Source organism: Procambarus clarkii, chromosome 8 (genome assembly GCF_040958095.1).
Source record: "Procambarus clarkii isolate CNS0578487 chromosome 8, FALCON_Pclarkii_2.0, whole genome shotgun sequence".
Taxonomy (NCBI): Eukaryota; Metazoa; Arthropoda; class Malacostraca; order Decapoda; family Cambaridae; genus Procambarus; species Procambarus clarkii.
The window spans coordinates 50,676,893-50,689,071 of NC_091157.1; the positions used below are offsets into that span (position 1 = coordinate 50,676,893).

The 12,179-nt window shown below is 43.8% G+C and overlaps 1 protein-coding gene across 2 annotated transcripts; it reads right to left on the reverse strand.

The window, feature by feature from the left end:
• Window positions 1-2,003: 2,003 nt before the first annotated feature.
• Window positions 2,004-11,622, reverse strand: LOC138359283 (uncharacterized). 2 transcript variants are annotated; one of them, XM_069318423.1, is made up of 9 exons: window positions 11,546-11,622; window positions 8,987-9,139; window positions 8,726-8,788; window positions 7,720-7,821; window positions 6,623-7,603; window positions 6,308-6,496; window positions 4,699-4,848; window positions 4,450-4,593; window positions 2,004-3,262 (listed from the first exon to the last, which is right to left on the reverse strand). In XM_069318423.1, the coding sequence occupies exons 2-9, from the start codon at window positions 9,137-9,139 to the stop codon at window positions 2,156-2,158; spliced, it is 2,889 nt and encodes a 962-aa protein (XP_069174524.1). In that variant the 5' UTR covers window positions 11,546-11,622; the 3' UTR covers window positions 2,004-2,155. The 2 variants fall into 2 exon arrangements, with proteins under 2 accessions (XP_069174524.1, XP_069174517.1); XM_069318416.1 differs by having other exon boundaries at window positions 8,939-9,139.
• Window positions 11,623-12,179: the final 557 nt, after the last annotated feature.

A 12,179-nucleotide genomic window follows, 5' to 3' on the forward strand; every position in this document is an offset into this window, starting at 1 on the left:
CAAACTAGAAATGCTCTACAAATCAAGGGACCCAGAATGTGGAATGACCTTCCCAACCATGTTAAAGACTGTACCTCTCTCAACCAGTTTAAGATAAAAACTAAACACTACCTAATAAATTCCCTGTAACTTACCTCACTCCTCTATTGTCAACCCATGTCTGTTATTTCTTTTTAATCAACACTGTTTGTCAACCTATTGTATTTGTGCTGCTTTTTCAGTCATGTTCCCCCCCCCCCTTTTTTTTCTTATCTTTATTTGTATTTGTTCTCAACACTTTTTATTCTTTATGCTCAATTAGTATTAAGTTCTAGATATTAATGTTTTTCCTGCCCGAAACGCATTGCGTAATAGTGGCTTTAGGCATTGTATGTACTAGCTCTATCTATATATCAATCCATTAATGTAACATCACTTGTATGTATGTATGTACCTTACCTGAATAAACATATTTATTTATTTATTTATTTATCCACCTTCACGCAATTTTTAATAGACATCAGATATAAGAGAATAGAAATTGGGAGGTGGTACAACATTTCATAATATCTCTTCTAGTCTCACAGACAGATTTACACAACAATAAGGTAGATTTTGGGCCGGCTAGAGTAAGTAGTTATGTGAAGAATGGTAATAGGAATAAAATCTAAAGACAAAGATTGCAGTTCATAAGCATACTTTAGAGTGAAAAGGTATGTGTTATATGGGCACCATAGCTTATAGAGCGGAAACATGCATCATGAGTATTCGTGACAGATATAGGGTAATCAGTCAAGAATCCACAACAATGAAAGGTTGAGGTCATGTTCGGGAAGTATTTGCCAGCAATTTTCATAGATCTTTTGCTAAGCACAGAATGCAAACGAATGACCCTCGAAGGTCATCTTGAGGTTATCTTGAGATGATTTCGGGGCTTTAGTGTCCCCGCGGCCCGGTCCTCGACCAGGCCTCCACCCCCAGGAAGCAGCCCGTGACAGCTGACTAACACCCAGGTACCTATTTTACTGCTAGGTAACAGGGGCATAGGGTGAAAGAAACTCTGCCCATTGTTTCTCGCCGGCGCCTGGGATCGAACCCAGGACCACAGGATCACAAGTCCAGTGTGCTGTCCGCTCGGCCGACCGGCTCCCTAGGGTCGGCCACTTGGGAACAACCTACAACTAACAATCTACGGAAATGACCAAGTATGTGGAAAGAATGTGTAGATGGTAAGGCCAAAAAACTCTACAAATATCTACATGTGAGACAAACCAAACCTCCAAGAGTGGAAAAACAATCAAGGTTTCCCCTCTCTGGTTACCCTCTCAGAAGAACTTCTCTCACAGACGCAGGACTAGAAATGGAGCCATCAGTCGCTCTAAAACCATTGAACCAGATAAAAGGAAGCGCGTGATCTCACGGGAAACCCCGAAACCTTAGAAAGCCTAATGCTAAACAACATACATTGGGATATGAAGAAGACAATATTAACCGCAGGAAGTCATGGACGTAGCAACACAGTAGGCATATTCCAAGGGTATTCGAAGAGAAAGTAGGCTCTGCAACCACCATTAAAATCCCGTAGGGAAGCTGCCATAAAGTCTCCACCAGCAACACCAGACCAGAAAGCGGTCGTGGCTACCAAAAACCAAGGGTGATAGCCAAGAAGCTGTCTATCTAATGGCCATGGCAGAAGTTTGAAGTTTGTTGCACCCCACCTTTGGTAAATATGTACTGTACATGAATTCAATGTTAGATATGTTATTCCATATTGACAGAACACCGAAGAAATGGTAGCAGCACCAACACTCAAAGACATAAACTGCAATTGCTGGGAAAGATTGCGAGGTCGCCGCCAAAGGCAGCTGTTAGGCCACGGCCAGTGCCAGCAAATAACACAGGCCATAGAGTGGAATAACCCCGCAGCCACCAAAGTGAATGATGGGGGGCAAAAGGAATGACCTTCAGTTATTCAGTGATCTTATGAATGATTGATTTTTAACATTAGGGTTTTAATTCAACCATTTGTCAAATAATCCATTTATTATAGAAAAGAAATATCACAGACTATATTTTGTGAGTATTACACTGCTGTATTGTTTGCCAATTTTATAAATAAGCATGAAGTACTGTATGAGCAGGCATATTTATTACAGTGGTTATGCTTATAACTTGCTCACTTTCCACTGTATCCTCCTGCGCTCTGCTGCTGCTCCTGTTGATGTTCCTTGTTAATGATGCCATTCACCCACTCACGGAAGTGTTGGACATCAACATACACGCCAGGCACGTCTTTCTGACCACAGCCAATGCCCCAGGCGGTGATGCCAGTGAGGACATAATCGCCTGTGGTGGGATCCTGGCAGGCCAGAGGTCCGCCACCATCACCTTCGCACGTGTCCTTGTTCTCTTCACCTCCAGCACACATGAACGATTTGTCCAGGATGAAGAACTTGCCCAGACGAGTTTTTCGTAGTAGATTCTGACAATCGTTACGGTCCACTACTGGTACTTCGACCTTCTTCAAGATCACTTGATATTGACCGCCATCGAAAGCATCCTTACCCCAACCCGTAGCAAAGCATCGAGTTCCCTTAGGAATTATTTGTCCATGATTTGGAAGACAAATTGTGTTGATATGATACTTGAATACTATGGGCTCATTTAACTCTATCACAGCGATGTCATTGTGGACGTTTTTGGGATTAAATAGTGGGTGTATTGTAATAGATGCCACATTTGCGTCGTAGTACTGCAGAGGTTCTTTATAGTCGTCGACCTGCCACTCACCGAGCCGTACACGGAGGTCTTGTGGAGTGAATCCTTTAACACAATGAGCTGCGGTCAGCAGCCAGCGGTCACCGATTAGGGAAGCACCGCACTTGAAGGTGTAGTTAGTGAAAAAGACAATTCCCTGCCAAGGGAACTCGCCGAAGTGGGTCTGATAGTAAAGGAGGTCAACATTTTTTATGCGAGTATCAAGAAGCTCATTGCGGACACCACACTTTCCTGCAGCCACGTAGGTTTCATCAACCGGTGGTAGTTTTGGGTTCTGGCAACAGCTTCCGGGAGATACAAGACCAGTACCGCTTAAGCGACACTGTGCCCATTTGCCGCTGCTAGAGTAGGGGAGGAAGGCACCAGTGTTATCGAGAAGCTCTCCTTGGCAGAGGATCTCCGGCAGACATACAGAGTTCTCGGGACAGCTGTCGAGGATGGGCTCACTTGGCTTCGGGGGAGGGTAGCAGCACGCGCCCACTATGTTGGGGTTGACGTAACATGCCTGGTGATGCAACACATATTTATTCATCTAATACTTGTTTTCATACATGCTAACATTAAGAGTTTAAGATCTCGAATTAAACGTCTTGTATAAAAAACGCAATCCAATTTTATATTGCAAATTTTTGGGAATATACTTTTATATTTACTATTTGCATGTTTTCATAGATTAACAAAATTCTTGAAAATAAATAATTGGGCCTTTTATGTGCATGACTTATTGCAAGGATACAAGTGTATTGCTTAATAATTTAATGAAGACTATAATCCAGTAATATTCAACGGAAGTTGGGTATTAATGAATTATAGTCTTGACAGTCTTGACATTATAGTCTTGACATTGCCAGCGGGGGTAGGGCAAGAGGTGTAGGATATTGGCAACAGGGGTTGGACATTGACAAGAGGTGTTGGATATTGGCAACAGGGGTTGGGCATTGACAAGAGGTGTTGGATATTGGCAACAGGGGTTGGACATTGATAAGAGGTGTTGGATATTGGCAACAGGGGTTGGACATTGATAAGAGGTGTTGGATATTGGCAACAGGGGTTGGACATTGATAAGAGGTGTTGGATATTGGCAACAGGGGTTGGACATTGATAAGAGGTGTTGGATATTGGCAACAGGGGTTGGACATTGATAAGAGGTGTTGGATATTGGCAACAGGGGTTGGACATTGATAAGAGGTGTTGGATATTGGCAACAGGGGTTGGGCATTGACAAGAGGTGTTGGATATTGGCAACAGGGGTTGGACATTGATAAGAGGTGTTGGATATTGGCAACAGGGGTTGGACATTGATAAGAGGTGTTGGATATTGGCAACAGGGGTTGGACATTGATAAGAGGTGTTGGATATTGGCAACAGGGGTTGGACATTGATAAGAGGTGTTGGATATTGGCAACAGGGGTTGGACATTGATAAGAGGTGTTGGATATTGGCAACAGGGGTTGGACATTGATAAGAGGTGTTGGATATTGGCAACAGGGGTTGGACATTGATAAGAGGTGTTGGATATTGGCAACATGGGTTGGACATTGATAAGAGGTGTTGGATATTAATAACAGGGGGTTGGACATTGATAAGAGGTGTTGGATATTGGCAAAATACACAGCGAGAAAGTGAAGAGCTCAAATAACAATGGGAGAGCGTGGCTGGCGCCCCAAGCTTGGCTGGGCAGTGAGCACTCACCGAGTTGGAAGGAGGAGATTTAGCGCCATCAGAGTAGCAGAGGTCAGACACGAGGCAGGTCTCTCCTCCCGGGCACGTCTTGAGGGGTGCTGGAGGCGTGCAGCACTGGCCTACCTCCCCGGCACCGCCAGACACATAACACGTCTGTTACACGGAATACTTTCATTAGATCTAGGTGCTCACACGCGTAAACTTCTCAATACGTATAAGCAGTCCAGACGCGGTAACAAGGTACAGTAGAGTAATTACCTGGTATTCACCAAGGGGGTCGACGGTAACTTTTCCGCCGCAGGAGCCCGTCGCCACACACTTTTGTGTTCCGTCTAGCGAGCATTTCTCCAGCGGTGGGAGAGGGTCGCAGCACACACCTACCACAGTTCCCTTGCTCACGAAACAAGGCTATTGGAATGGACAGTGGAAAATTTATTACTAACCATATTCTGCTAAACCTGCACTATCTTATAAAAAAATTATTTTCACATTATCATGATTATTCCTTCCTCTAACCGACTGATTAAAAACTTTACAATCTGTTAATGCCTTTTTACTTTCCATGGAATAACTGAGATCTAGCAGTAGATTTAGTAAATACACCTAAGAAAGATAGTGTTATCTTGAGGTTATCTAGAGATGATTTTGGGGCTTAGCGTCCCCGCGGCCCGGTCCTCGACCGGACCTCCTTTTTGTTACACACCCCCAGGAAGCAGCCCGTAGCAGCTGTCTAACTCCCAGGTACCAATTTACTGCTAGGTAACAGGGGCATCAGGGTGAAAGAAACATTTTGCCTATTTTTCTCCGTCTCCACCAGGGATCGAACCCGGAGCCTCAGGACTACGAATCCGAAGCGCTGTCCACCTAGCGGTCAGGCGCACACCTATGTTATTAAGTAAACATTGAAAAGCATGACTGAAAGATCTTAGTTTATGGGTAACGATGTGTATTAGTGTTACACCTGACGGCTCTGTAGAAATAGGTGGAAGGTGTACCGGATGCTCATCTAATATATTTTAGCGATCTTTTGTCGCTCAAACCGTACTGGCCACTGAATACTTAAAATACAAAAGCAGTGGAATACTGTGATTCACAGAGTGCGCTCATGACACTGAACGAACAGAGTAGTAACACACAGAAAATAATCAGTGATATTCAAAGGAATGTTTTAGCATCTAGTAAAAATAGATTTCAGATATATAATTCCTTTCGATATACAATCACTTATTGGCATCTCAAAGCATGATACTATTGAAATGCTTGCAAAAAAAAATCTGCAGTAGACCAGCAGTAGAAATTTATTTGGGCGTTTGAGCAAAGAACAATGATAAAGAGAATACTGGGATGAATACCTGATTAAAATCTTACTGAACTAACAAATTCACAAACACCTGAAAATGGTGGCATTAAACTTTATGATGAATACCGTGATGAGACATTTATATATGGAACTATTAGAGCAAGCGAGGTTATGCCTGGTATGCCAATATGATAAAGCTAGCTGGTAGCTTTATCACAACTCGTGTGTCGAATCACAATACGTCAACTTTTAACAATTCGACAAAACGAATGATTAAATTATATGTTTAAGAGATATGTAGCCTTGTCCATGGAGGACAGAACAAATATGCTTATGGTGACCAGACCACATACTAGAAGGTGAAGGGACGACGACGTTTCGGTCCGTCCTGGACCATTCTCAAGTCGATTGTCGACTTGACAATGGTCCAGGATGGACCGAAACGTCGTCGTCTGGTCTGGTCAACATACTTTAGCCACGTTATTGTGACTCATCGCCTGTTTATGGTGGTAAGCAATGTGCAAATGAATGGTCACGTCTGTAGTAGAAAAAAATAACAAGTCTTACGTAATGGACTCTGATGCCAATGTTGCCAACGCCGTCTGTAGTGAGGGTGCTGCGGGCGGTGCACTGGGCCTGGGTGATGCACGTCTTAGGACTCGGGCACGTCTGGATTGGCTTGGGCGCCGGCGGCGTCTTGCTGGATGGGTTTGCACAACACACAGCCTCCACCGTCGGGTAGTTGGGGTTAATGCACTGTTGACATATATGGCAGATGATATGAGACTAGTGTCCATTAAATCAAAGGTTAATAAGTATAGATAATAATATTTGTATATATAAAACAGAAAGAAAACGCAGTCATGGTTCTCAAACACTCACCTTATTACCGAAGCCTTCGAGGAGGCGACGTCGAGCAAACAATCGAAGGTCGAGGAGTTCATCTCCGGATATGTTGATTTTACCGTTATTACAGAGATAAGTTGCGACACATGCCTTCGACTCTTCGAACTGCCCTGTTACCACAGTTTGCCCCCCACCTTGTTGCTGCTGAACATCTACGATAGTACCAGTGCCGCCGCTGCTGTGTGATGCTCCACCTGCAGTAGCAGAGCCGCCCCCTGCTAGGTGGCCACCACCACCTGCTCCTACATCTACGATAGTACCAGTGCCGCCACTGCCGTGAGCTCCTCCATCTACATCTGCAGACCCACCCCCTGCTTGGTGGCCACCACCACCTGCTCCCACATCTACGATAGTACCAGTACCGCCAATGCCGTGAGCTGCTCCACCTGCAGTAGCAGAGCCACCACCTGCTCCCACATCTACGATAGTACCAGTGCCGCCACTGCCGTGAGCTCCTCCACCTGCAGTAGCAGAGCCATCTCCTGATAGGTGACCACCACCACCTGCTCCCACATCTACGATAGTACCAGTACCGCCACTCCCGTGAGCTCCTCCACCTGCAGTAGCAGAGCCACCACCTGCTCCCACATCTACGATAGTACCAGTGCCGCCACTGCCGTGAGCTGCTCCACCTACATCAGCAGACCCACCCCCTGCTTGGTGGCCACCACCACCTGCTCCCACATCTACGATAGTACCAGTGCCGCCGCTGCTGTGAGGTGCTCCACCTGCTCCCTCTACGACAGTAGCGGAACCACCTCCTTGGTAGCCACCACTACCACCTGCTCCCTCCACGACAGCAGCAGAACCACCCCCTGCTAGGCCACCTGCTCCCACCTCCACGATGGAGCCAGTGCCGCCGAAGCTGTCAGACGATCCGCCTCCCTCCGCGACGGTGGTATGTCCAGGAAGAAGGCAGCAGATCTTGCCGATGCCACCGCACAGAGTTCCAGTGTTCTGCCAAGATGAAGAAAAAGTCAGATCTTGAGGGGTAATATACGTAGCATGTTCTGAAATGAATAAATTTTATACGGAAGAAAAATATATAGCAAAGAAGACTAGCGTGTACATACCTGCTGTGGCACCGGTTCAGGCGTGCGCAGGTTCAGCAGGCCTATCCCACTTGTGTTTATCTCACCATCTACACATAACTGCCATGGCACGCACCCATAGTTCTGTAACACAAGTATAAACAAATTATTTAAAGCATACCACCAACGGTTGATTTTAGAAGTCCAGAAAATGGGTGTATATGTCAAGCCCATTTCGAGGACAGAAATATCCTAAGAACTCCAGCAAGAATGTAGGAAGAGCCATATAGCTATGGGTCATCCAAGATAGTTTAGATTTCTAGGCTTAGGCTCGCCAACAAGTACTTCTGGTAATTTACACCCCATGCTGGAGGTCTGACCAAACGTTTCCTTGTTAGCAAAACTATTATATACCTTACGTCATTATGTAATTTAATGTAAAAAAACAAGAATTCAATAGTAACTCCATCATTAATGTTCAAGATATGCTCATGCATTTTATTCGGAATAACATATTATCCAAAATTCTTGGCGCGTATGAGGCTTCCCTGAGATAGGTAATGAACAAACTGTAGGTTTCCACTGCCCCTTACTTGCTTTTCTCATGACGTTGATGCAGTAATAAATTAGATCACTATCCTTCAAACTTCGAAAATTTTAAGAAATAAAACTCGTTACTAGCACACTACAAATTTAAATGTCTTCGCCTATAGAACACCGGGTTCAGTTCTTGGACTTATCATGCGACACTTTAATATTCATAGTAGTGAAGCTAAACCTAACCAAAACTGCGAGTAGAGAGTAGACTGCTGACGTATATGTTAACCTTTGTAACATGCTCATCAGTGCCGTAACTTTTTTAAGTAACGAATATTGGTGCCCATTATATGCCTCTGAGCTTTTCCACTACCACTCACATGATGAATATGGAGGTGCACTACCACTCACACGGTGGCTATGGGGGATTATAATCAATGAACTAAACTAACTCCTGTTGCTGCTTTTGATCACCGTAAAGTTATACATGATGTACAGTGTGGACACTGACCTTGCTACAGTCCGCAACCTGCTGGAACGTGAAGTCTTCTGTCAGTGTCACTCCCTCAGCGCCCTGTAAAATACGGTAGTTACCAATTTCGCTTCAACTGTCAAGTCATCTAAATGACTAAAAATAATCGATTTTTGCAAATGATACCCTGCACCAAAACACCAAGATACATCGTGCAAATTTTACGAGAAAAAAGATAATAATCATTCTTACTTTATCAAAGACTCCTTCATCTTGCCACCAGAAACTGCCCTGTCCCACCTGCTGCTGCTGGTCAGCTATTCCTTCCTGCGCCGCCTGCTGCTGCTCGTCAGCGGCTGCTGCACCACTGCTCACCCCGGGGTACTGGGGCCAGGCTCTGACAGCCCCAATCGTCACCACCAGCAGTATGGACACCAGTACGCCACTCCTCATCTGTTGACAAAATTTTAAATCTCGATTATACAGTTAACTTTATTTATTTATTTATTTATTTATATACAAGAAGGTACATTGGGTTTGTGAGAATACATAGCATAGTACAGTAATTGCACTCTTGCAAAGCCACTAGTACGCGCAGCGTTTCGGGCAGGTCCTTACTCTAACAGATAATAAGAATAAGAATAATTTTTATTTAGGCAAAGGTACATACATAAAGAGATTTTATAAAGTTTGTTGGCTTTATAGATAGAGCTAGTACATACAATGCCTAAAGCCACTATTACGCAAAGCGTTTCGGGCAGGAAAAAACACTACTGACTAAAGCTTAAAACTAATGGGTAAAAAGAAAAAAATGCGTTGAGTACAAATAAAAATAGGGGGGAACATTGTTGAAAAAACAGCACAAATACAATTACAAATTATTACAGAAAATTACATTAAAACAGCGTTGATTTGAAAAAAAAAAAAAAAAAAAAAAACATACATGGGTTGACAATAGAGGGGTAAGGTAGGTTACAGGGAATTTATTAGGTATAGCTTCGTTTTTAACTTAAACTGGTTGAGAGAGGTACTGTCTTTAACATGGTTGGGAAGGTCATTCCACATTCTGGGCCCCTTGATTTGTAGAGCATTTCTGGTTTGATTAAGTCGTACTCTAGGAATATCAAAACTGTATTTATTTCTGGTGTGGTGCTCATGGGTTCTGTTACAACCTTCTATGAAGCTTTTGAGATCAGGATTGGCATTACAGTTTAGCGTTTTATATATGTATAATACACATGAGAGAATGTGCAGTGAGTTAGCGTGAGTTACAGTGAGTTACAGTGACTAACTGGGCAGCCAGTTAGATAGTTTTAAGTAGGTGTAGGTTTAAGTAGGTAAGGTTAAGTAGCAGGTTTAACTGTTATCATGTGGGACGGAGTGCTGAAAGATATCAATGAATTCAACCCTATATAGGACTGGGGCCTCGATAAGGCTAACAGGTTCCAGTCCCTGACAATCAGAAAGCAATTCAAGGACATCTTACTGAACTGTGATATTCCTGGACAGAAGGCTTCTGTCCAGTATTTGTACTCTCACCACACTTAAACAGTCAAACACAGGTTTTAGTGAATGTTTTCATTGTGTGAGGTAGTCCGTCTACCGCCGCCCACTGGATGGGTGCGCCTTCCACCGCCGCCCACTGGTTGGGTGCGCCTTCCACCGCCGCGCACTGGATAGGTGCGCCTTCCACAGCCGCCCACTGGGTTGGTGCACCGCCGCTCCCCCCTAATCCCAGTACAACCTGTCCTCTTACAAAGAACGTCGCATTTCTATCATATGCGTTACATAAGGCCAAAAATTGTCGTACTTGAAAATGGAAGCGGCTCGCGAAAGTGACGTACTGATTCCGTTTTCTGTTTTGTCCTCTGGTAGGTTAGGAGAGACCACTTCAAATTGACCGTTTTCTTGACGTTGGCAAACCTTAGGAGCACGGACTTGCCCACTGAATGAGCTCACATTCCACCGCCATTCACTGAATGAGCACACCTTCCACCGCCACCCACCTGTGTCTTCCACTGAATCGGCGCTCCTTCCACCGCCGCCCACTGGGTGGGAGGCCCTTCCACTGCTGTTCACTGGGTAGGTGTGCTTTCCAACGCCGCCCACTGAGTAGCTGAATCTTCCTCTTCCGCCCACTAGGTGGGTGAACCTTCCACTGCCACCCACAATGGGGGCTGGTGTACCTTCCCCCGCCACCCATTATGTGGGTGTATCTTCCCTCGCCGCCCACAGGTGGGTGCAGGGTGTATGATTCACACATAAACTCTTAATGTAAACAAAATGCAAATTCCTGAGCTTTAAATTAATATGGAATTCAGTTCTTGACTCTGACCCTTGTGTCTGGTCTCCGGCCGATGACTGTGGTGCTAAACTATGTAAAACTGTCAGGAGACTGTTGATGAATGTTAATAAACGCTGTAAACCTTTCATCAATTCTGTAATCTTTGCAAAATGCATAATGTGGGGTTTTGTTCCGGAGGCTACTTATGTGCCTCTATAAGGTTTCTACCACACCACATATCATGATGAGAAAATAGATAAACTAATTTAAATAGCATCAAGTTTGTATCAACATTATACTTATTTTAATACTGTATGCACGTTAGTGAATAAAACCTCGCCTTTTTACAGTACAAAATTCCCAACGTGTACACCACCTCAGCCCAGTTTCACATGAACATTTCACTTTTATATGCTAAATGCTGCATCTCATGTTCTATGGTAACATAAATGCGTCTCGTTCACAAATACGCATCTGATGCTTGATGGTAACAGATTTAGGCGAAACACTGACAGTTAACAATATATTCAATATTATTTATACACACACAAAAAATATAATGTTTAAAAGCCCACCTTTAAGACGCGCTGCTTTGAGGAGAACTGCAAGACTGACGTGAAACAGGGCTTCTTATAGCTTGTGTTACATGGAGGAGGAGCCTAGCCCAGCACCCCGGCGCCCCCACGCCTGGACCCCGGGGCTCCACCCCATCTATCCTGGATTTCCCTGGACGGTGGAGCTGGGATGTTAACGCTGCTCTGAGCCCTGTGAATGGTGGATGTCTTACTGAAGCCACACTCATCTTCACAATTTGACTTGTAATTTGAGAAGAAAAAACTATTGGCGACATGTAAAGAAATATCATATGATTTTGAAGGTTTCTGAAGGTTACAATAATACCCACAAACTGCACTTAATAATCTATGTAGGTTCCGAAGGTTGGCCTACAGCCAAGAGTTGAGACCATCCATTACCAGTACTAACGACATGAACGTCCCCTCCTTCACACGGTTAAATACTGACGTACTTGCTTTAGTATGTCGCATTGCAGTTGGCTTCATTCGCAATTGAGTACGTTTTCTTTCACCTATATATATATATATATATATATATATATATATATATATATATATATATATATATATATATATATATATATATATATATATATATATATATATATATATATATATATATATATATATATAT